The sequence below is a fragment of the Vidua chalybeata genome, chromosome 1 (assembly GCF_026979565.1).
Source record: "Vidua chalybeata isolate OUT-0048 chromosome 1, bVidCha1 merged haplotype, whole genome shotgun sequence".
Taxonomy (NCBI): domain Eukaryota; kingdom Metazoa; phylum Chordata; class Aves; order Passeriformes; family Viduidae; genus Vidua; species Vidua chalybeata.
In genome coordinates this window covers 118584496-118610090 of record NC_071530.1, presented here as the reverse complement: position 1 = coordinate 118610090, position 25595 = coordinate 118584496, and the positions used below count along the sequence as shown (strand labels likewise).

The 25595-nt window shown below is 43.3% G+C and overlaps 2 protein-coding genes across 4 annotated transcripts; both read right to left on the bottom strand.

Annotated features, from left to right (window-relative positions):
* Nucleotides 1-326: 326 nt before the first annotated feature.
* Nucleotides 327-19934, bottom strand: ADHFE1 (alcohol dehydrogenase iron containing 1). 3 transcript variants are annotated; one of them, XR_008430198.1, is made up of 15 exons: nucleotides 19847-19934; nucleotides 19565-19602; nucleotides 17322-17365; nucleotides 17102-17155; nucleotides 16052-16206; nucleotides 15688-15884; nucleotides 15210-15287; nucleotides 13941-14046; nucleotides 12556-12708; nucleotides 11302-11400; nucleotides 10280-10358; nucleotides 10038-10134; nucleotides 6741-6898; nucleotides 2814-3186; nucleotides 327-2414 (listed from the first exon to the last, which is right to left on the bottom strand). XR_008430198.1 is itself a non-coding variant. In XM_053939284.1 (15 exons), the coding sequence occupies exons 1-14, from the start codon at nucleotides 19900-19902 to the stop codon at nucleotides 3103-3105; spliced, it is 1398 nt and encodes a 465-aa protein (XP_053795259.1). In that variant the 5' UTR covers nucleotides 19903-19934; the 3' UTR covers nucleotides 327-2414; nucleotides 3061-3102. The 3 variants fall into 3 exon arrangements, 2 of the variants coding, with proteins under 2 accessions (XP_053795259.1, XP_053795245.1); XM_053939284.1 differs by having other exon boundaries at nucleotides 3061-3186; XM_053939270.1 differs by having other exon boundaries at nucleotides 327-3186.
* A 2451-nt stretch (nucleotides 19935-22385) lies between these two features.
* On the bottom strand, nucleotides 22386-23706 carry RRS1 (ribosome biogenesis regulator 1 homolog). The gene has a single exon (XM_053948900.1). The coding sequence runs from the start codon at nucleotides 23635-23637 to the stop codon at nucleotides 22549-22551; it is 1089 nt and encodes a 362-aa protein (XP_053804875.1). The 5' UTR covers nucleotides 23638-23706; the 3' UTR covers nucleotides 22386-22548.
* Nucleotides 23707-25595: the final 1889 nt, after the last annotated feature.

Genomic DNA, 25595 nt, shown 5'->3' with positions numbered 1-25595 from the left:
ACTGCTGAGAAAATCAGCACTGGTATGGAAAGAGGCAAGGCAAATGAGGGGATGAACAAACTACTGTACCAGCTGCTCTCATATCTATAAATCCCAAGCAGCAATCCTGCAGGCTCTATGTTGTGAAGTGAGTGAGTTTTTCATTTGGTACTCTAGATAAAACTATACCTGCTGGTAAACTATTTTCACCAGCTCTATATATGTACTTGTTCATACTTGCTCCCCAAAGCTAATCTAATCAATGTAAATGGACTGAGTGAGTGATCTCATGGGCCAGGTTTTGGGTTGTGTTTACCTGCACAGAGCTCAGAAAATATAGAGTTAAATGCTGCTCACAAACAAGTTTTATTTTTGTTACTTGCATTTCAGCATAATCTAGACAAATAGATCCATCACAGAGGGTTTGAGTAACTCAGCAGTAACATGAGCCACAAGAACAAGCCTCCCAGATCTCACACATGCCCAACCACCACTGGGAACTCACAATTAGAGTGTTACCCCAGCTCCCCACAGGAACACCAGTATAGAGTAATTTAGGGAGATAATAGATGAAAAACCCCATGTAGCTCTTCAGTTGTGAATAAAACTGCCACTGCCCAGAAGCCAGGATGTCACACCCTGTCACATCACCACTATTTGAAAGACAGCAGTCTGGGGCAGCTTGAGCTCTCTTGATTTTTCCTCAGAAAATCTCTACTGGTAACTAATAATTGGTGGTGGAGACTGATGTCTGTGAGAGAGATTTTCACATGTAGCTGATGTCCATGGGAGAGATTTCACAACCAGTTTAAGACAGTTGAAGACCTTGAAGCAGCCAAAGAGGTGTGGAAAACAGAAATGTCTCTTTCTTACAGCACCATTTGCTTATGTTAGGTATTACATAAACTCCTTTGTCTCCTCTGTAAAATATGGGTATCAAAGGGGGTATGGAGTTTATTTTATAAACCATCAGGAGCTGCAGGTTACCTGGTATAGGAAGTTCTGTCAGTGAGGTTCTGTCAGTTGAAAATGCAACCTGCCAATAACTGCCATACAGGCATAAAAGGCAGAAGAAGTGTGTTAGAAGAAGTTATCCTACCTCCCTAAGCAGCCCATCAAAGTGCTCTGCTGCAGTGATGAAATCACATGCTGCTCAGTTCCTCAGAGAGTATATTCCCCCCAAACATAGCAGGACTGCCATGAATTAGGCTCCTGGACAAAAAGATTGTCTCTTCATGAATCTGTACTACTACCACAGCCTGGAGAAAGACAGGAGTGGGAAAACAAAACAGGATATGAGTTTATATAGAACCACAGAACAGTTTGGGCTGGAAGAGATCTTAAAGATCTAGTTCTAAACTCCCTGCCATGGGCAGGAACATCTTTCACTAGGCTGGGTTCAGAGCCTCATCCAGCCTGACTTTGAACAACAGGGTTAGACAAAAGGTTTTGACAAAAAGTTTTTTCTTCCAAAGATGTCAGCTTTGCACAATAGAATGAAGTGAATCCCTTGCTATTACCACATCAGCCTACATGACAGAGGTACTTGTGGGCAATTTCAGCAGAGGGGAAGGCTCAGAAGGACATGGAAATCACATGTGTATCACACAGTGGCAGTGCAGTCCTATGGCCATCAAACCCGTTCTGATGCTAAAAACAAGCAGTCTTCAGCCAGTATCCATCCACCTGTTTCAACAGCCCTGAAATGGATCCAGCGTCAATATCCAGTACACATCTGTCCTCAGATGTTAGGACAGCACTAGTTTGATCAGACAAATACCCAAATGCAAAGATGCAAGGATAGAGCCTTCTACTTCAACAGGGTGACTGAAAAGTGCTCCTTCCCCAGCAGAAAGAAATATGCACACCAGAAGTCACAAGGCTCTTCTCTCATTTGTCTTGTGCTGTGGTAGCAGCATGAATCAGATGCTGAAAGAGTCCAGCATGAAGCAGAATCTGATTTAAAAGAACTGTATACACAACCACGTGGACTTTTTAAATAAAGGAAAATAATATTAAAATGTCAGTTTCCTTCCTCCCTTCCCCACTTCCCTTTCTCAGTTGACAGTCAACCAGCTGGTTAACTGCTCGGAAGGTGCACGCTCCTTCCCACATTTAACCAGTGCTCCCCGCGGGGCAGTGTGCAGCCAAATGCTTCACCACCACTTTTTACTATTGAACCACAGCACACAGCCACTTCCTCAGGCTGGTGGCTGCACTCTGAGGGACAGCACCTGCAGGAGTTCAGCAGAAGCAATTGATTCACAGCAAAGCAAGATGCAGTTGAGAGCTTCCTTCCACAGAACACAGCAGGAAAGGGGGGATGCTGCCTCCAGACAGACAGAATGACCATGATGGATGCTGTCTTGCTGTTATATGGTTCCTGTTGAGTGTGTGACCATGCTTTACTCTGGCTTTTCTCCTCTGATGAACACCTCATATAGAGCATAAAAGGAAAGATAAATACATGACAATTATAGAGATTATAAGAGGAAAGATAAATATATGACAATATCTGTCAGAATTTTAACCCAAACCAAATTTTCAAGCAATCTTTTCCAAACAGCTATGAAGTGTGTAGATTTTTTGTAATCAAACAATGAAAAAGCACCCCAGTCCAACAGCCTTCTTAGCAAAGCCAGATGGTAAAAAGATGATAAAGCAGAACAGAATACAGTAAGCTGACATTTTCTGCAGGGGACTTTCCCTTCCTAATTAAAAATGACCTTTATTATTTCTTAACTAGCATGACTTTTTAAAACAAAATGATGGATATTTAAATAGAAGCATAATTTGCAAAATGGTTTGAAATATTTCTTAAAACATTTTTCTACCTTTGACCACCTCTGAAGCACAAAAAAGTCTCCAGTAATGCAAGAAATCTGCTCCAACTTTTATGCAAGTCAATGTCACTGACAGCTGAGCAAGAAAGAAACCACAGTCAGGTCCTCACTTCAAAGCACTGTTTGGTTAAAGATGAATTACGTGACCTTTTGGCAGTGTACAATGGAACAGAAGTCAAAGTTACCCAAATTCTTCCATGCTCTAAACAAGTTCAGTCCCGTATCTATGAGAAACTACCTCTGTGTTAGAATAGACCACACTTTCCAGAACATGTTTAAGCTAATAAAGTTTCATGGAAGCCTCAAAGAGAGCAGATAAGTCTTCTTCTGTTTGGGGACGTGGTGATAGTTTAGTCACTCTCTCCTGAAAGATGAAAGAAAAATTGGATTATAGATGGATACCAATAAAATTAATCAAACAGTAGGTGAACTATGTGTCTCGGTACTAACATCCTTCACAGAGAATAACAAAGTTTTGCAAAACAAGTAATCAAGTAATTAAATTGAAGCATCATCAACTGTACAGTACTTTCAAGAATATATAAACTAAAATTCCCTGTAATTAAATACACAGCAGCAAGATGAGAATGCTGTTCAGTTTCAGAGTCAAGCACAGCAAACATGAGTCTTCTCCATCGCAGATGTCAATACACTGGAGGACATTATCCTGAGAATATAGTCCATTTAAAAATTAATTTGCCAGCACTGAACTAGGAGTTAGAGTTTTAGGGACTAAGACTTTCAAAATACTACATCTCTCAAGGCCCAGGAGCTGCTGTAAATGGGGAGAATAAACAGCACCTGTAAGTCAAACTCCAAAAGAGAGACACAGCAAGGGACAGTATGAAACTGCTTAATAAACAGCCCGCACCTCAGAGTCAGAATATGAAGGAATTGTGGTTGGTCTTCATTTGGACACTGGTTCAACAGAATGTTCAGGTGCTAAAGCCCCACTGACTGAAATGAAACTCAGGTATGTGCTTTAGTGCTCTGTATTTGACAAAAAAAGCACAAAGGCAGGCGCTGCAATTCAGAAAAGCCCTGTGCTACTGAGGATGAGGAGCTGCATTAGTGTAGGTACCCAGTTACTGCAGGAGCACTCAGCTGAAAGGGCCCAACATCAGTGTACTCATACTGGTTATGATTAGAACTTTCATGTTTTCAGCAACCAATGATTTTAACATTTACTGAAATACCGGGGAGTGTTAGAGATATCTGCAAAGACAAAGTCCAGGCCCACGCTGGTAACACATTATCTTTATATGAGGTGTGTTTTGGCAAGAAAGAGCTTCTTCTGCTGCAGCCTGTTTCAACATCTCCCTTGTGGAAGATGCTGCTCTCCAGCTTTACAGTTCCCCCCTTTTTTCACATGTGGACAGTGGATATCATTTGCTGAGGTCCTTGCCTGAGGCACAGAGTGGGATGCAGGGGAAGGGGCTCCCCCAGTGCCCTGCCTGGGCAGGAGGTTCAGCTGAGCCCCGCTGCGGCACCTCCCCCCAGCCCACGGGACGCGACTGTGGGCAGGCTGGATGTGGTTACGCAGCAAGCGAGGCCACTGCACTGCAAAACCAACGTGAAACAGTGGTCTAGCGTGGTGAGAAGTCAGCTGTGGTATTCACAGCTCATAATCATGGTTAGCATGGCTTGTGAGGAGTCTGAAAAGTGCAGCTCTGTGTGCATTATTTTACCTACAGAAGGAGCTTTACTGGTGCATAAGTAGCAGTCAAATGGTACCTCTTTCCCCATGGCTGACATCAGTGCTGCTACTCACAGAGATCCAGCCAAAGAGAAGACTAAGATTCTTCTATGCAGTTTTGAAACCAAATTGAAAATTCAAACAGCACTAGGGCAGTAGTGTGTTGTTTTTTTCAGATTCATAATATGCAAAATGTAACAACACAGTGCTCAAGTATTCATAAATTCATCCTATTAGGACTGTCTGGGCCAAAGCCAGTTTTGCAGCTCTGTGCACCGAGATGTCCAGATTTATCTGTAAAATCACACCGGGTGACAGGAGACAGCCAGCCTGACAGCCTGACAGTCTGGAGCATTTCCCAGCTCTGTCGACAGAAGGCTGCAAATGTGTGCTCCTCCCGTATGCCTCGACACAGAGGCACCATCACTACCTCTGCACAAGCTTGCTGATATTTGCTGGTGCCCAGACAGCGAGGCCCTGGCTCCCTTGGTCTGACTCAGTGCATTCTGGTCTCGTGCCAAGCCCAGCAGCTCCGGACTCACCACTGGCTCGGCCCCATTGTAGCTGCCTCTGGGACGTCTGCAGGGGGTGGGTGGACAGAGAACAGCCCTTCCATAATCTCTTATTTTCAGTGCCCCCATCTCCTCTCAAACACCACTACACAGCCACCTTGAACTCTGAGACAGCATCTTCTTTGCTAGAAAAACTGCTGTCTGTGAATCAGATCAATTTCAACAGGCTCACTTAAGAAGGGAAATCAAATTCTGTTTTAACTTCAAGCATAGATGTCTGTCCCAACAGAGTTCCCACCCCAAATCCCAGCAATCAGATTACATTTTTCCCTGCAGCCTGCACTTCACAGTATGGAATATACTTGGCAAACTTTTTAGTGCTATCACCACTGCACCACATTGTTTTCCTGATGTGAATGAACCATTGCTATATTACAAAGCAAACCTACTGCAAGAAGAAAAGCAAAAAAATTATACCAAAAAATAAACGGTATGGATTAACCTTTGGCTACTAACAGATTGTTAAGGAACACTGATACATTTGCATCATATTACATCTCATAAAAAAAAAATAAGGGCCGAGAAACTATTAGGTCATCTCATTTTACACAGTACAATGAAACACCAATGCCATAAGAAGACAGAAAAACCCTTCAACATCTTTTGGTGAAGAACCCTTCCCCAGCTAAGCAAAACTTGCATTCAATGTTTGTTTTAAAGAAACATGTTTATCAAAACATACCCTTCAAATGCCCCATAACAATGCATATGCATAACCTCATGAGTGTGCAGAGACCTTAGTTTTCTTCCTCGCTTTGCCACTGCTCTGTTGTGTGTGATCCTAAGTAGTTGCACTTTTGTGTCACTTTCTCAGGTATAAAATAGGAACAGAAATATTTACTGTTAATGTAACTATTCTAAGGTGCTCTGAGATTTATGAGTTAGAAGAATTATACATGATCTGCTGTAAAAAGTGAATAACCTTTTGGCCTAAAAAATTTTCACTTTCTCTGTAGTATATATTTCCCTTGCAACTTGGTGGGAACAAATACTAAGTCCATAGCATATGAATCAAACTGTCTTTTTACAGGGAAGATTCTGGATTTTGCTTTAAGAGTGGTGTGTTGCTTTTTGCAGTGTCTTTGTGGGCACTGAAACAATAAAGGGTATTACAAGTTTAATCTGTATCATCCCAGGGGACCTTATTTCAAATTCTGATGGGGGTCAATGGAACAAAAAAGCCATCTGCAAAGTAAAATGCAACTTCTCAATATGGAAAGTTTAATGCAAAGTGAGTTTGATCATTCTTACCAGATAGCACTTGGTATTAAGGCTTTACCTACAGACCACCTGCACACATAATTAAGAGAGGTAGTTATGAAAAAGCAGTATCTATTACAAAGATCACAGGCCTATGAAAGACATCCTCTTTTTAAAAACTGTAACATTAAAAAAAAACCAAACCAAACACTTAGCCATTTTTTTCTGTATCCATGTAAAAACTGCAGCATGCACTCCAGCCCGCTGAAAATAAAAACCTAAGCTGTGGAGTCAAACAAAATACAGTTGACTATCCATAATTTTCTCAATTTAAATACTTATCATGTAGGAATAGAAATAAAACTTGCTGGAAAAGAAGCACTTCTGTTTTTTTTCCAAAATCTGTTCTATTTTATTTGACAAGAAAAGCTGTTTTGCTCTCTGTCTTACCTGAGGCAGAGTGCCTTTGACTAACTCCGGGATGTCTGCTTTGGAATAACCAATTGCAGCTAAGCCATCATCAACATTCAGATCAAATAGGAATTTCCGGAGTGTGTCTGCCAAAATAAGCCCCGCATCTTTGATTCTGGCAGTGCGGATGTCAGCTCCTAAAATAAGACATAATGCCTTGACTGTAGGGTGGAGAGAGCAGAGGAAGCCTGTCCTGGACTTAATTTAATCATAATATCAGCTGAATACATATCCATACATAACAGCCACTGCCCCAAAAGCAGCATGAAGTAAAAAGAGGAATCAGTCCTCATTTTACAGTTGGAATAGTTTGTGAAAGGTGAAATAAAACAAGATCAGAAGCATGTTAACTGCTGCCAAAAAGACTAACTGCCACATGAGGTTAACTTCCTTTCCCTCTGTGCTTACAGGGAGAAGCACTTTCCAGTCTGACTAACTGCTGGGAGGAAAGCAGCTAATGCATGAACATCAGTGGTATTTATTTGTATGGACAGTGTGCCAAATGCTAACTTCATTTTAAGGCCTTGAGTTTGCTGACATCTAGAGGACTGTTCCGTTCAATTACACATTCACAGAGAGGACTACAGCATGTAGGCTGAAAAAGGCAGGAGACAGCAGGGCAGTGTTTAGTGGGTTGAGTAAATTCTAAATTTATTGCTGTTTGAATATGTGCCTACTTGTGTAGGGTACTGTAGAACTGAAGAGAAGGAACTGCTCTCTTTGAAACATCTACTGAACAGTAATGAAAACACCAATACAAAACGAAAGATTACAAATATTTCTTACAGAATAGCTCGTGTTCCCTTCTTCAATGAATGTTCAAGACTTACTTAAAAGTAATAATAAAAGTATGTCCAAACAGGAGACCCAAGTTCCTCCATATGATTTCTTTCAAAGTAACCCAAGCTAAATTGGTTCTCTGTGTAACCTCAGTGATGTTACACCAGAACTATGTTAGGTCCAAGTGCCATACTGAGAGATGAGTAAGAGCAATACATAGCTACAGGAAAAATATCTTCTGTGATCCTCACGCAGCTCAGTGTAACATTCAAAGGGAGTTAAGTGAACAGGAGACCTACAAGTTCACTTGAAGAGCTCAGATCTTCAGGTAGTAAGGTTGGCAGTAATGTAGCAAATGTCTAGGAAAAACTGATAAATAAGATATGAGAGAATCTTGCATGAAGTCTTGTGCTATTGAGGTTTATGCCATGAAGTCTGAGTTTATCCTGGATTTTGCTGTGGAGGGGTAACTAGGACATAAACCCACTATCATCAGATAGTAAAGTAAAAGGGAAAGGGAGGAGGATAAAATATGACAGTAAATGTGATTGGCAGTTTTAAAATATTGCTATAGCTCTAGTACTTTCTTTTTGCTCAACCTAAAAGATACATCAGTCTTTGATTGCACTTAGAAAGCCTCTGGCCACATGCACACCTATTTCAACTGTTTAAGAATCCATCCAGGGAGGTATTAAGCTTTTCTGCCTGTACCCAAATTCACAGCTGTACATACACACAACATAACTATTTAGTAATCTGCTTCATGCCATAAAATACCTTCTTAGTCATTGCATTTGGCAACATGACAGATTTGAATCAGCTACTGCAGTCAGTTGGACTCTGGAGTGGACTCAGAAGTAAACACCCCAGATGGGAATTAATAAATTCAATTCCACGTGACATGTTTTCAGCCCTTTCCAGCAAGGCACACAATGACGTAGTTAAAATTTCTACTGAGAAAATTAACAGAACTTTTAGAGACAGAATTTATGGCAGAAGTTAATACCACAAAACCTAAAGGAACTGCTTTTCAGTCACTTGTTTTAAAATCAAGAGCCAGAGCTGAAATTTTCTGATATGCTGTGCTGACCAGTTATCCAGACACATTTTGTTCAACTAATTTTAGTTGCGCGTTATTGCTGCAGGAACACAGATGTTTATTAGCTCAGTATGTGATTCCAGCTAGGTTTGTGTTTTGGTTTTGACCATAGGCAGGACAGCATACTTTAGAGGAAGCCTGAGCAACCTCACAGACCGTTTATGAAATAAACAGAACTTTCACCCAATGTAGTTTTTCTGACCATGTTGTTTTACACCCTCTATAAAATACTGTGGTATTTTCATTGTCTATATAAAAGCCCCATTCTTCTTGAGATTCACAATGCTTTGAGATTACTTATACAAGCAAGTCATACGTGTGACTGGACTGCTGTGACTTGCCTACAGAAGGTTGACCATACAAGGGACTGAACACAAATTTTCCAAATACCAGGAGAGTTGACCTAACCACTTTTTCTCCACTCCCTGCATTGCTATGCACGTGGCTGTGACTGCTCCTTAGCCAGCATGGGTATTGGCAGCAGTGTAGCCAGGACACAAAACTTAGTGCAGGCAAAACCCCTGACCTTAGACAAATAAATTAGCTCAGTGCAGAGCCATGCTGTCACAGCTAGACTGCTAACAGCTCTGAGACTACATCACTGGAATCTGGTTTATTACATACAGTCATGCTGGAGGTACAATAGAGAGCTATCCTTTCTCTTAGGACACCCTTTGGTGATGGGCTGCACAAATAACAAGGCACTGTAGGACAAAATAACCTTTAAATGAGCTGTCAGCTTGCAGCATTCACTTTTATTCTGCTAAAAAGCCGAAAAGGCCATTTTGTTCATTAATCTCTTTTTAGCCATTACATATGTGTCCACAGAAGAGCTACTCCAGGAAAATCTTTCCCTTGGCATCAGCCACTGAGAAATTCCAACACCTACAAACAAGCTTAGGCCTACATTAGAAAGACCAAAACCCACAGCTGTGTGCCATGGAAAAAAGAGCAGGAGTGATTCAGAATATCACTGTTCTACTTCGCTGCCACAGCAGGGAATTTGTTAGGGAAAATACTTCCTTTTAGCTAACAAATGCCCCTGAGTACTGGTTCACTTTATGGTAACTACTCTTCATAAAGTGACAAGAGTTGTGCCAATCACAGCTACTCTTGTTTGATTTACAATAGACCTCCAGTTAATTTCAGTTGTCCACTTTTCTAGCCAAGAATCAGATTTCTCCAGCTTGCTCCTCTAATCACATAATTCAATATCAAAATTCAGCATTATTCTATCTAATTTGCATGACATCTAATTCCAGAATCTTGTTTTCTAAACTTAACCCCCTCCCGATAACCAATGACAATTGCTTGTACACAATTTTTTTCAATCCTAGAATGTCATTTTGGACAGAATTCCATTTGTACACGAGAAATGTACCCACAGAGATTCCTACCTAGAATCTCTGCAACTTCTAAATGCCGTTCAGGATGTATCTGTGCTGTGAAAGCAAACACTGCTGGGGATGTCAGCACCACAGAAAGGCCATGCGGCTGGGGAAAAAGAAAAAAAAGAAAAAAAACCAAAATACATCAACAAGACATGTACTTTTAACTTCAATGGACTTTAATGGTCATTAATGACAGAAAACAGATATTTGAAATGTATAATAAAACCCCAAAAAGAAACAAGTTTTACCACTAAAGAGTGATCCACATTATAATCCTTTGGTTTGTAAGTTTTCACCAAACCAGAAATAGGGTAAGACATTCCATGGCTGGAACAGAGAGCAGAGAGAGAGTGGTTAGGGCAGCTCTCCTGGTATTTGGAAAATTTGTGTTCAGTCCCTTCTGTGGTCAGTTTTCAGTATGCAAGTCTCTTCAGTACAGATACTCAGAAGGTATTGACAGGTATGGTGTGGATATTAGGTACAGACAACCCTCATCCCTCTGCACCTCAGGGACCTAGCTGGAAAAAACAGTGCCTCCTTACTTTGTGAGTGTGAAGTTATATTGCTTCACTGACTGAACTGAAAGATGTTCAGTTCCTACAGTAATGTAAATATGCCAAAAATATCATAGTCTGCATACCTATGTGTTCACACTTTCTGAGAAAAAGAAACTTTAATTTTAAGATATAATTAAAAGAGTAGACTTGCTCAAAGAAAAGGAATGAAAGGAAGGTCTCTGAAGAGAATGACTGCTAATAACTTCTGCACACAATTCACTTTTAGGCTTTGCTTCTTTGAGATTTTCATCCAAATGAAACTATATTGCCTTGCAATATTAATTACAGCTCATTTCAGACTGCTGATTGCCTATCACACAGACAAACACAGATAATTGCATCAGTTCAGGAAAAACTCAAGATTACATCATTGCTGTCTCACTGCGGAGCAGCTGGCATGGAATCTAACATCTAAAATGTCACTGACTTTTTTTACTCTTGTTTTTACTACCAAGGAAGGTAAAGAAGGCTGTGTTTTGTAATTTTCACGTGACAGGTTTTGAGTATCACAACCCAAGAACACACAATCCTTATACACATAAATGACAAGAGCCCATCAGTTTGTCACAACACACAGATCCTTCAGCATCACAGGCCAGGCCACAATCGCTTACTCTACTTTCAGCAACAAGGGCAGCAACATCTTTGACAATCTGAAACAAACACTAGCTATAAGCTGACCTCAGATGGGGTTACTATTTGTCTGTACTCACCAGAGATGAACACCAGCATTGCCAAAGCCAATACCAGCAAAAGCACTTGCCAGGTGCATGTTGGCTCTTGCTTCACGGTCTTCAGGGTTTCTGATGGCTCTGTGCACCATGGAGGCAAATGGTACCAATGAATTCACAAACAGATTGGTGATTCAGGAGGGAAAAGGGAGAGAGGGCTTCTTTATGGACAGATATACAAAAAATCTAAAAGATAAGCTGACATAAAAATGGTGGAAATGGAATCAAGTCACGCTTCAGTAAAAGAACAACCCCGCATCTGGATCACTTAAGTGTAACATATTGGTTCAGTGAAGGGCAAGCTTCCTTCCACTTTTCCAAAAAAACAAATAAATAGAGTGAATTTAACCATATTCAATTCAGTGGTGAATTAGAAAATTCTAGTTAGAATCTTTGGTAATTCTGTGTATGGCTCCAGGATCACTCCAGCTTTCTCACCATCTCATTAGGTGGTGCTCTAGACCCCACTACCTGTGTGGGAAGAAGACAGGATTCCCTGCCTTCCTATGCCTCAAGGTCCTTGTGTAGTTTGACAGTCTCATGAATAGATTCCAAAGGAACAAAAACCAACTATTTTGACTCACTAGGTACTGTGAAAAGTTTTTTCAAAAAACCCCCCACATTGATCTTTAGTAGAAGTGCACATGGTATGCAAAAGCTGTAAACAGGCTAAAACTTTATTGACAGGGATCAACACCAACTCCCAGCTAAGGCAATACCTATTCTAAACTGAAGGTCTTCTAAGAATGAGCAGGTTTGAAATAAATGTATTCACGCTTTTGCACATTCGTAAGTGCATGTTATTACCTTCTTGATGGATGTGCAACTATCTTAATTTACACTGAAGGCCACAGAAGTAAAATTAGCAGTATTTTATTCAGTTTGTTACATATACCCCTTCTACTGTCATGGAAAGGAGGTTCTTGAAAAAAATATGTAAATGCTGCTCCCATATTAATTGAACAGCTTGAAATACCTTTAACTGAGGACTTCTAAAATAGATTCACAGAGGCATTAAAAAGCTACCTCCTCAAGACAAACTAGTAATCCCAATTTTACTTTGAATTTTATCTGAAAAATATTTTGCTTCATTTAAGAAAAATCCAGGGTAGAAAACAAAAGCTTAATGTTGCAGCTTGCCTCATTCCAGCCTAACATTGACATTCTTGCAGGCACCCCTTTTGGGGCACAGTGGACTGAACACAGGGCGGGGGCGATGGCTGTTAAGTGTGTCACCTTTTCAGATACTTAGCGACAAGGCGCAGAGCGTGCAGAGCCCAGACGTCGCTGACGGGGTTGCTGCCTTGGTAGGCTGGGCGGTTGATGGGATTGGAGGGGCAGGGACGGCGCTGGTTGTAAGGGAGAGCAGTGTACGACTCCAGGGCATGGCTAACAGAAAGATGGAGAAATCAATTATTTAAGGGGTAGAGCTCCCTTTTACTGCCCTGCTGTCCTTTGAATGCACGTTCTTATTTATTTCTGGTGTCCAACAGTTGCTGAAATAAGAAATACAATCCCATGGACAGTGGAAGAATGCTGGGCCAGCACCTCCAGAGCACTTCCTCTCCAACAAACACACTGAAGTCAATCTAAACACAGTCAGTGCCTTTCTATCAGCTCACACCATGCTAAAAGCCTGGCTGGATGCACCAACACCTGCAGTGTTTTTCACTGGAGAGGGCTGCACATGTGCAATGAGTGCATTTCCTTTCTGTAGGACAGGAACCATAAGAGACTCTAGCACTGGAAACTTCATAGTTTCCAGTATCATATCATAAATATCATATGGGTATGATATTTAAGCTAAGTGGAACTGCCAATAGTCTCACCTCCCAGATACTCAGGAATCTGGCCACATAAAGGAGAGGCATTGCCTACATGGCTCTATTAAGATGAACAAAACTACAGACAAACCATTTTTATTGATGAACAAATGCCTTTTTTCCATTACAGACATTGCCAGGGTCCTTCACCACGCTTGAGAAGTCACAGTTTTATTACGTATCGACTACTTTAATACACATAGCACCCAGAAGCAAAGTAAGCTCTGGCTCTCCAAATAGAAATGTCAATGCATTTTGTGCAGTTAAGCTGTTGGTTTAAGATGAATAAAATTTTGTGCCAAGTGAAAAGCAAACTGTGAGATTGGTTCCAAGATGACCATAGCTGGGTGAAGACCTGCTAGTAGCTCACAGGCTTTTATGAATTTTTATTGACACATCATGGCTTTTGTTGGAAAATTTTTATTCTCTATTCCCTGCCATGTCTGTGATTCGTGATAAATGCTATTACAATTGTGATTAATCATCTATCTCCGTGATCCCTTAAAAATGGACACTTGGACTCTCTTCCCTGACAACAGCTATTCTGGAAGTAAAGATTTTCTCTAGTACACTGCAAAAACATTTACATTTCTGCAAATGCAGGATTTGTTTCCATACGTTCTGAGGGAGGCAGTGAAACTAAGGAAGAGGAAAGTCTGACAGAGCTCAGCTAAACAAGAACAGCAAACAGAAAAAAAGATCATCTCTTGTGCTCTCAAATGTATTTTTTCTACAATCATCATAGTAAAAATACAAAATTTAAATAAATTCAAGTAGTAGCCTATGCAGAAAACTCACCAAAGCACATCAAAGCCACTGTTGGCCACTATTCGTTCAGGCATAGACAGTGTGTGTAAAGGATCAATGATGCCTAACGTTGGCTTAATGGCTCTTGAAGCAATACCTGCAATGTGCAAAGGGACCAAAATCAGTTAAAGATGTTTTGCAACAAAATAGGATAAGATAAGCTTAATATTCAAAACATGACAATAAGGAGGGAAAAAAATATTTGAAACTATGAACATGAAAGCAAAGAGAGAGAAGGGAGGGTAGAGAGTATTTATCAATGTAAAACTGATGATAAAGTCTCTCTAAAAGAGTTACATGATTTGAGACTTTTGCCTCAACTGGATTATACCAGACAATGTTCTCTCTCTGTTTGCAACCCTCCCTGAGCAGCCTTGCAAAATGTCTGTGGCATCTGCAGTATTCTTAGATTTGTATCTTCTGTGGACAGTCAGGAGGCAAAACTGGTTTTGTACCTGCAATTGTTATTGTATTGTTGTATTGTTACTGTCTTCAGCATCTGTAATAACTATGTCCTTGTATTTCGGTTAAGGGCGCAAAGAGGCAGCTCTGAGACAGACAGACAGACAGACAGACAATGTATGGACTGGAAAACTCTTGAACTATTGTCAAACCTCCTTAGCACACCCACCTGGATCCCAAGTTCTGCAGACTGTGCGGCATATAAAATCCACATGTTTAGAAGCAAAACCTTAAACAGCTATGAAGCTCAAGATGACATTTTAGCCTTAATCTTTATTTGCCAGGGATGAAAAGGCCAAAGGAAGACAGTGTCCCTCACTTGCACAGCATCCCAGGCCTGGGGTTTCCAAAGTCAGGAAAAGGAACATGTGGTTGCAATTACACAACAAAGAAACAGAAGTCTTAAAAGTAGAAAGAGAAATGCAGAGGAAATAAGGAACAGTTGGTTGACCCTGAATATAAGTAGAAATTTCCTTTGCAATTAACATTTTCTGCCATTTAAGGACTTGAAAGATTTTAGTTTCCTGTTTTGCCTTCAAACTATAATCCATTGTATTACATAGGTATTTCATTATGTTAATATGATATAAATTTAATTAAAGGAGGAAACCTTTAAGCTTTTAAAATTTGCCTGTGGCTGTTGAATCAAACATAATGACACCTGAAATGACATGCAGTATCCTTTCCTTTCAAGGCAGGGAAATAACAAAGACATTGGAAAAGCAATTGTCTTGAATAACACACAAAACCCCCCACAAAACAAACAAAAACCCCAAAACAAAGCACCAAAATCCTCACCGGTTTTAACTTTTAGCTCTTTGAAGTCAAAAATGGCAACACCAGTGGTTTCACTTCCAGTGCCAGATGTTGTGGGAACTTAAAAGGAAGAATGGGGATAACAACAAATAATAATATATAATACTGCAATTTAAATAATAAAACCACAATAGTAACATCACCCAAAACACAGTGCCCAGGAAATCTTGGAGGTATTCCTGATCCAAAGCCAACAGATCAAAGGGAAACTGCTACTTTGATCTCTTTCCTCAGTAAAGGAGTCTAGCTGAGCTAAACAAGACAAAGAAATGATAAAACCTCTTATTTTACCTTCACTGAATTAAACAGCAAAATGACTGCTGAATACAGCTAGAGGAGAAGGTAGCCCAAAGGAAGCTGAAATCAGTCACAGTAAACTGATTTCAGCAGAAATATCAGAGTGTAGAGTGACTCACCTTCCCCTTGCCCCAACGCTCCACACGCTCCCCTCATGCTTTACCTGCAATAAGTGGCTTGAGGGGTACAGTGACCGGCTTCCCTTTCCCAATAGGAGCATTGACATAATCCAGGAATTCTGATGAAGGGCTGGCTGCATACAGATTGGCAGCTTTACAGGTGTCCATTACAGACCCACCTCCAACAGCAACATAGGCATCAAACTCTCCCTTTTTAGCAAATTGAATGGCATCCAGGAAACTTAGGACACAAGAAAGATTTTCCAATTAGTCAGGATAAAACCAGTACACAGGGAAACTATTAAGACCAGCATGCAGGCCACAAGGAGGTGTTTAAAAAAGCCATATGGAATCCTGTAAAGGCCCAGGCAGTACTTGGAGAAATGCACTGTCAGAAGCAAATTGTACCTTTGGTCTGTTGGCTCCACACGGACATTATCATACATTTGGAAGTTTATACCATATTTCGCCAAGGAATTCAACACTGCATTTACAGGAGGGAGTTTGGAGAGGTTTTTATCTGTCATCAAACAAACTCTTCTAGCACCAAGATTCTGCAGGTCCTACAAAAACGAATCGAAAAGCCAAACAACTGGTATAAAATCATACACTTCACTATTTAAACACTAATCCAAATCAACTGAACCATTTAATAAACACCTGACTTAAAAATAGTTGGTTATTGCAAAGCTTTTAAAATCATATCAGCTGAAGAAAAAGAGCATTAACTACAAAGATGTAGAATACAGAAGGCAGAATAAAATTTAAAGCTGCCAAATTTATATAGTTGAAGTCTTATGATAGAAGAAAACAAAAGATGTTGAACGACATGGAACCACTTTAAACAATGGTAAAATATAAAACATTTCTTAAAATATTTTTTCTTAATTCCTGTGAGAGTAAAGAATTTCACAGATTATCTCCATTAACTGCCTACCAAAGCACAGCGTTAAAATATTGAAAAATTAATGAAAAAAGACAGTAATAAAAGCACACTGGAACAATGTACTCAGGTGCAGCATCTCACACTGCTGAAACAAAAATTCTACACTTACACAGGGCAAGCTGAGAGTTGAATGAATATCTAGCTAATTTAATAGAAAGTCTCTGATAGAGTTAATGAGAGCTAGGAAGATGAAAGCAATCTTGAGAAAATCCTGGTGAATCAGCAGGATTCAAAATTTCGGAATTAAATTCCCTGTCAGAGAAAAACATTGTTGCATACTTGCAGCAAAGTATCAATGACCTAATTATCCCCTGAGCTGCATTTCATATACCACAGCACCACTGATGCACCACGCATCTGTTCTTCAACCAACAGTGTGCTCTGACATTTTTGCACTGATACATTGGACCACACAATATATCAGCTTTCCTTTATTAAGTGGATTGATAGCACTGGCAGCCCTTCAGAAAATAACTTTTTCCCAGTGATGGACTTACACCATAGCAGCTTACCATGCCAATCTCTTTCGTAACTCCTTCTCCATAGCGGATGTTTGAAATGGCCATCTATAAAAAAAAGAACATTTTTTTTCTCATCAAAAATGGCATCTGGCTTTACTCATTCAAAGTGAAATATAAATATTTGATAATGTAAATATTTGTTAAATGCCACATTTTTCAAGAAGTATTGTTTGCACAACTTTTAAATGAAACATTTTATTATTAAATCTACCTCAAATGCATAGTCTGTATTCCCCAAGGTAGGCTGTTCAGGAGCTGGAATAGAAATAAAACAGTAGAATTAGGAAACAGTAAGTTATTTAAATCTGTTTCTCAGCTCTAGAGTTGACAGATTCCCTTGCTTTTAGAATCACTAACATATTTCCACAGGTCATCTCAGCTTGTCTGGATAACAGTTACCCATTTCATCCCTTGCTGTTCATGAGATTAAATGATCCAAATATTCATCTGTCTCATATAATTCAACAAAACAAGTGAGTTTTTCAAGTTCTTTCAAGAATTAAGTTTTTTTTATAAAAACAGAATAAATTGGCAGGAAGGTTGCATGAGAGTTTGTTTGCAGTCTACAAAGACCAGAACAGCCCATAAAAAAAGATCTGAGTATGTGTAGAGCACTCAGGCTGCTCCATACAAGCTGAGAGGTGCTAGAAATGCATAGGGGCTACATGATAACCTTCAGAACAACATTTAAGACAAATTCATGAGATATCCTCTTTATGCACCTGGATAGAGAACACCTCATGTATGCATGGGAGCAATACTAACAGGTGTTCACACTTTTTACTTCTGCCTAGTCCTGAACTTGCAGGTGAAACTGAATTATTTGCTAAAAATTACTGTATGCACTGCTAATAATAAATAAGAATCAGTGTGTTACTATTAACTTTAATTAGAAGATATTTTTAAGGACAGTATTTCAGTCATAGCTTCTCTCTGCCATGCCATTTTTGCATGAATTATCACAAAACTCAATTTTTGGCATATTTGGATTTTGCCATAGAGTGAAGCAAACTGCATCAACTGAAATTGCCCATTCTTCTCCAAGAAAACACCAGGCGAAGCATTCTGCTCTTCCTGCTGGAGTCATGCCTTACGTCTGCTCTATTAATTGAAAATACACAATTTGGATTCCGATCCAATGAGTGAAGCCACGAAAATGAGGCTTACAGACACGCTGGGGTGCACTGAAGCACTGACCCACAACAGTAACAGATAGATGTATTAAAACCCTTTATGTACTTTCTATTCAAGCCCAGGCCAGCTGCTATCAGCTCTTTCATTGCCACCTCTTGCCAGGCTGTACATGTTTGACCTCTCCTGGAGCTGGAGTCTGCTGTACTTTCAGTCATTAATTTGACATGCTAAGGACATGTCCAAACCATTTACTCTCTTGCTTTCTGATGGTATAATAGACACCCTGCTGTTACTTAACTTTCAGGGCAAATTTTACTGAGTTCAAAAATTGCACTATTTCCTTGAACACTGCAAAGAAACATAAAGAAGTTTGGTGTTTTTTTTTTCAGCTATAGTCACTGTTCAATCGATTCCTACTATTTAGAGATGTACTGAACTGATATCATCTTGCTACGCTATAGACTCTATTGCTGCCCAAAACTTTCAGACAGGGTTCTTAACTCAGACTTCAGTTTAGCAAGAGCTTAGTTTGAATTGACTGAGTAGGTCATCAAGCAGACAAGCAAAAGAATGAAATTCTATTTCTCAGCTGCACTATTGTCTTGCTGTATGAATAGTCTTGGGCAAAACAAGTATCTGAACATATAAATAGCTTTTCCATATGTAAAATGACAATGTCAATTCTTTAAGAAGTGTCCTAAGCATGTGAAACCATGCTACTTACACATTACTGAAATTATGACCCAAACCACTACCAACAATCTGGAGACTGAGAGATAGTTATTCTTCTAGCCTCCTTACAGTCCATGCGAACAGAAACTCCTCCTGCGGTGATTTGGGTAAGTCAGCGCAGCTCCCCTGCTCACAGTCCACAGTCCTGGCCTAAGTGAGCAGCGTTCTTGGGACTGACTGTATGGAGATTTTATTCCCCAGGCCAACACACACCTTTGTGAAAGGCTACTTTTTATCCATACAGCTTCCTGTTTCTTTTCTGATGTAAGCTGTGTGTATCCAAAAGCAGATCTAAAGTTGAGATGGTGCAGTGATGACAGATAGAGCAAAGTTCAGATCAACTGGCCCCACGGTAAGGGGAGGGAGGGGACAGGAGGCAGTAACTGTGGTTTATGTGGGAGCAGTGACTCTCTCCAACAATAACCACTACCATTGTACAGCTGCAAAGTAAAGGCTGTTTACCTTCTCCTTTAGATTGTTCCTTCCCACCTGTTACCTGCGCCCTCTGCCCAGGTTGTGTGGATACATACAGCCCTCTGCAGGGCCATGGCCTGCAGAATTATTTTGGAGAAACAAATTAAGTCTTACCTTGGGAATAAGTGTGGCCATGGCTCGGGCACCGACAACTAGTTAAAATGTTAAAAAAAAAAGAGGTATGGTTAAAAGGGGAAAACTAAAGCAGAAAACGAAAGCTTTACGTCCTAAGTCTCCTGTAAGCACCCATTCCAAAGGCCTGCAGCTGAGCCCGGCGGTGTGCAGCGGACACGGGAGGGTTCGCAGGGGCGGAGCGGCCGCCGCTTTTCGCTTCCCAGCCGCGGCCCCGGCCCGCGCCGGCCCCGGCAGGGACCCGGGAGTGACCCCCGCACTCACGCTGCCCGCTCCAGCTGCCGCAGCAGGCGGGACACCCGCGCCCGCCCCGCCGCCATCGCCCGGATCTTGGACAGCCGGGGACGGGGCCCGGGACGGGGACGGGGACGGGGCCCGGGACGGGCCGGGCCGGCGGCAGCGCCTCCTCCCGGGACAGCGCCGCTGCCCGGCCCCGCACACGGGCGTCCCAAACAGGCACTCGCACGGGTCAGGCGAGAAGTGTCCGCACTCAGCACCCCGCGGTCCCCGTAGTCAAAACCTAACTCACGCCTGTTTTAAGGCAAATAAAATCTGGTTGCTAAAACAGACAGCACCGAATACCAGTGAAGAGCGACTAAAATCTAATTAGGACTGAGTGTCTGTTGTATATTTGTCACAGAAAAATACTGAAAGTAATGGAATTGCAAAATGAAACTAATAAAAAAAAAACCCCATGGTCCTGAATTTAAGCGAAATATTTTTCCAACTCTTCAGTTGTGCCCAGTGACAGGACAAGGAGGAATGGTCATAAACTAAAACACAAGAAGCTTCACCTTAGCATGAAGAATTTCTTCACACTGAGGGTGGCAGAGCACTGGAACAGGCTGCCCAGGGAGGTCGTGGAGTCTCCCTCTCTGGGGACGTTCAAAACCCACCTGGAAAAGCTCCTGTGTCACCTGCTCTAGGCAACCCTGCCTTGGCAGGGGCCTTGGAGAAGATGATCTCCAGAGGTCCCTTCCAACCATGACAATTCTGCAACTCTATGAAATCACAGTAAATTACAGTGCAGGATGGATCAAAATTTTATAAACAAAATTTTAAGCTGTAAGCTATGCTGCTTAGCTGCCAGCAGAGTAGAATACCGGTATTGAGCAAAGGAAACATTGGATTCTGACAAAAAAGCATCATTTTTCTAATGTAACAGATGTAAGTATTTTACCTTTGAATACTCTTTATGTCTTACTATATGGTCTTTAAGGCCCCTTCCAACCCATACCATTCAATGATTCTATGAGCAGACCAGATGAGCCTAAAACTCATGATTTTGCAGGTGCTGAGCTTGGGAAAGCTGGCTAGTGGCCTGCTCAGGCCCCTACCTGAAGCTGCAAAACCTCTATCCATTTGTGAGAGCCAGAAGGTGGCAACACCATAGGAGCACCTGCACCTCTGCTCAGGTGACCACTTTGCTGCTGGAGATGAACACGCTTCATGGGATTTTGGTGGAGAAAATTGACCAGTAGCCTTGTGAGCAGCACAGAATTCTCATCAGATGTGTATATGTATGGAAATGAGCCCTTCTCTCTGGCTGAGCATGTACAAGGTGTCCCCTATGGAAATGCCTGGAAGATCTGAGGTCTGGAATGTCTCTCTGTAACAACCTTTTCCATCTGTCCATGTTTGTTGCCCCTAGTTTGCCTTGATACTTACACTGAAGGGTTGACAACAGAGGGTTGTGCCCACAAGACCATTCCTGCCACTGACAAGTCCAAAGCAGCCTGCAGTGCTGCAGACAGCTCAGCACACGGGCAAGAAGCACTAGAGAGGCAAAGAACATATTATGCAAGGCCCACAGGCTGGGCAGTGGTCAGTCCATCAGTGCCATCCAGGCTCCAAGGTGTACAAACCCCTTCTGCCCTCAGCACTCCCCTATACAAAGGTTTTGCTTTGTGATACTTTTTACTGAAGCTGCCATCCTAACTGAAGTGCTACAGAACAAGAAGAAAACTGCTTAAGTCACCCAGCTGTTCCAAAAACTCACTTGCAGTGAGGCATTACAGTATCATTAACCACTAAAACCCTCAAAGTTTGAAAACCTAATTTAATTGAGATTACTTTTTTTTTTACTAACTTTCTTACCAGGAAACAGCATCTTCCCTGTAGCTAAGCCACACATTGAGACAGCAGAATCTTTTTTTCTATTTCAAGTGTGTATGTGACATTACAAAGTTCAAGAATAATGGGAAGAAGTCTCAGACTCTACTACCCGCTCTCAAACTGCTAGGCAAACACCAAGATTATTTCTATAAAATGATGGATTACTGTTACTACAGGGAGAAATTTACGTTTTAACCTGTACAATACAAACATTTTTCTGCTGAACTCAATGGCTGCTCAGCAGCTTTGACTTCCTTTTTTTCATCAACAAAATGCTGTAGAAAATCTGTACAATTTCTTACGCCCTGCAATAAATCTTACAGTAAGTTTCCATGTTCCTTTTGGAATTGAACCTGAATACCACAGAGCTGACCGGCAGAAGTTGACTTACAGAGCAAGAGCTCCACCGTCAGGCCGCTTGCCCAAGGCAGAGAGCTGCAGCCACATCCTTTAACTGGACCTGTGGCTGCTACTCCATCAAAACTCCAGGTCACATCTGCGGTCCAGTCCCAGCTACCTGAAAACGGGACAGCTTTGCTCAGCTTTTTTCCTGGCAGTTGCTGCAGGCCAATTGTGAAGCGACATTACCTGTGAAACAAGTCACTTTGACACCCCCAGACCGGGGGGAACCGGGGCACCCTTCTCCCTTCACAGGACACAGATTTCCCTTGGATGGAGAACACAGCCCTCCTTGTCTACCAGCTAAGAGCCAAACGCAGGATGTTTTAGAAAGGTCAGAACGCATTTATTGACAGATACGTCTGTGAATAGAGCACCGGGCAGGAGGCTGGCAGCGACAGTCCCTTCCCACGCCTCGGTGGGCATCCCCAGCCCGTGCTGCACACTGTCTCTCACGCCTTCTTTCTCCTGCCCCCGCCGGTGCCCCCGCCCGCAGCCTTCTGCTGCTGCGGCTGCCGCCGGGCTCCGCTCTTCTTGCCGCTGCGCCCAGGGCGCTGCTGCCGGCGGCCGCGCTTGCCCCGCTTCGATTGCTTCTTGCCCTTGTTGGCAGCGGCCGCCTCGGCTTCCTCCTGCCGCAGCTGCTTGTTGACGGCGCGGGTGATGTCGAGCACCGGCTTCTTGCTGCCCATGGCCCGCAGCAGCTCCAGCTGCCGGCTGCGCTCGGCCGCCAGGTTGCCCAGCAGCGGCTCGAAGCGGCGCTTCTTGCCGCCGCTGCGGGAGGGCGGCTCCGCCGACTCCTTCGGCAGGCGCGGCTGGAAGCGGCCGAGCGAGGCGGTGGAGACGCGGGCGACGCGGGCGACCCGGCGCAGCTCGTCGCGGTCCTGGTGGCCGGTGGGGTGCAGGGGCGCGGCGGGCACGGCGCTCCCGGCGCGGTGGGCTCGGGCCAGGTTGCGCAGCCGGTTCAGCTCGTTGCGCGCCACCCGCTCCCGCTTCTCCCGCCGCAGCCGGGCGAACTGGTCCTCCTCGGGGTCGGCGCCCGCCGGCACCTCCGCCAGCCAGGCGCGGGACGGGTCTCCGCCCGCTCGCCGGTAGCCCCAGCGCCGCCGCCACTCCTTGGCCTGCTCGTCCCACACCAGCGAGGTTTTCTTCTTGCGGCGGATGCCCTTCAGCCGCGCGAACTGCTCCCAGCGCGTCGGCGGCCGCGGCTTCGGCGGCGGCTTCTCCCGCGGCAGGCGGAACGTGGGCTCGGGCAGCTGCGCCACCAGCGGGCCCCCGGCGCCGCCGGCGCGCTCGGCCGGCAGCTCCCAGAGCCGGGACACGAGCAGCTGTGTGTTGTCGCGGGCCAGCGCCTGCAGCAGCGCCTCCCGCCGCGGGCCGGCCCCGCGCAGCGCCGCCGCCGGCGGGGGGTTGCGGTCCACGGCCAGCAAATTGCCCAGGTCGTACTCCAGCTCCAGCTCCTTTTCCACCGTGATGCTCCGCCGCTTCTCCGCCTCCTGCTCCTCGGCGGCCGCCAGCACCGCCTCCACCCGCACGGCCGCCATGGCAGCGGCTCCACGTGCGAGCGGCGCCGCCGCTGCCCCGGAGCGCGGCAAAGCTCCGCCGGGTCAGCGCGCCGGAACCGCCGGCCCGCAACCGCCGCGCCCTTGGGGCGGGCGCAATGCCCGCCGGGAGATGTAGTCCCGTCGCGCCGGGCCGCCAGAGGGAGCCGTGGCTCCCCGCATAGCCGCCAGAGCACCCCTGATTTGCCGGGGGACCCGCCGCCGTGGCTTACGGACATGCCCTTCCATTCACAGAATCACAGAATCAATTAGGCTCGAAAAGCCCTCTGAGGACATCCAGTCCAAACTGTGACCAAACATCACCGTGCCAACTAGAGCAGGAAACTGAATGCCACGTCCAGTCTTTCACTAAAAACCTTTAGGGACAGTGACTCCACCACCTCCCTAGGCAGCCCATTCCAGTGTTTAATCACCCTTTCTGTGAAGAAATTATTTCTAATACTCAACCTGAACCTCCCCTGGTGCAGTTCAAGATTACATCCTCTCGCCCTGTCGCTAGTTGCCTGGCAGAAGAGGCCAAACCCTACGTGGCTACAACCTCCTTTCACCTAGTTGTAGTGAAGGATAAGATCACCCCTGAGCCTCTTCTCCAGGCAAAACAACCCCAGCTCCCTTGGCCGCTCCTCATGGGACTTCACCTTCTGGACCCTTCACCTGTTATACTGATGATCACCAATGATACTGATGAAATCCTCTGTGACCCCCAAGCTGGGGTTGTGTGGGGTTCAGGGTGGCCCCAAATCTGTCTCCTGCTGCCACCATGAGTAGTGCTGAGGTGGAACATACATGGGAAGACTCAGGACATGAGGGGAGACAAATGCCGGCTTCCCTTGCCTTTGCCTGCACTAGGGATGTGCTGTGGAATCCGAACACTGAGACTGTGACACAGGAACACATTTTATCTTTTTTTTTTTTTTTTTTTTTTTTTTTTTTTTTTTTTTTTTTTTTTTTCTGGTGTGTGTGTGGTTTTTTTGCTTGTTTGTTTTTTGATGATTTTTTCTAAGCATGTGATTCTTTCTGATGCTCCTTGCTGTAGAACAGTCCCACTGAGTGCTCCTCGCAGGATCAAAATTCAAGTGCTGTATTGCAACTTCACCGAGACTGACACAGGTGTTGTGGGTAAATCTCCCGCAGAGAAGGGAGGGGTGGAACAGCATTTGGGAAGCAGTATCATCTGGCAGATGTCTCAACAGACATAATTATAAGTGAGGTGATTGGGGTGATATGGTGTGCTCCTAAAGGTCAGCTGGGTCACAGATACCTCCATGCTATTTTTAAACAAATGGGCTACAGAAGAATCCTTTTATAGCTATGCAGTGATTTGGCTTGTGTGGCCATGATATTTTGAGCTGATCCCTGGTGCCCTAAAAACAAGCTCATAATGGCACTTAGCTGTAGTGGAGGGAAATTATGGGTGTTTTTATACAAGGTATAGCTCTCTTCTAAGTTGTTATTCCATTTTTGCCTTTACATTAGTTTTGGAGTGATGGAAATGATTCTGAGTGCAATGCCACAGCAGTATTGTTGAAATGAAACAAAATGCCATGTTTGTAAGGTGAGGACAAACAGCTGATTCTCAGATTCTAATGGCTAGCATAACACAACTTAGCCACAGTCTAACCAGGATTTTTTTTCCCCAAGTCAGCCGTTTTGAGCATGGTTTGTATACTATGGAGCAAGAGAATCCCTGTGTATTTAAATCCAAGCTGGTTGGCATGGATTATTTTCTTGTTTACCACAAGATGGCATTGGATAATATTTTGTACCTTGTCTTGGCTAGCTCATACTTTCACTTGGAATTGCAGATAAAATTAGAGATGGTTCTTTGAAGAGGTGCATGGGCACTATCTAGATTTAGGCATAAATTTGAACTTTTGAACTGTAAGGTCCACTATTTTGGCAGTGTGGTTAATACCTTTACACTGATCCAGGCACCCTCC

Coding starts and splice junctions, on each gene's coding strand:
- ADHFE1 (XM_053939270.1), bottom strand. CDS start 19,902: ATGGCGGCGGGGCGGGCGCGGGTGTCCCGCCTGCTGCGGCAGCTGGAG. Junction 15,885..16,051: donor GTGGAGCCAACAGACCAAAG/GTACAATTTGCT, acceptor TTGTGTCCTAAG/TTTCCTGGATGCCATTCAAT. Junction 15,288..15,687: donor CCTCAAGCCACTTATTGCAG/GTAAAGCATGAG, acceptor CTTCCTTTTAAG/TTCCCACAACATCTGGCACT.
- RRS1 (XM_053948900.1), bottom strand. CDS start 23,637: ATGGCGGCCGTGCGGGTGGAGGCGGTGCTGGCGGCCGCCGAGGAGCAG.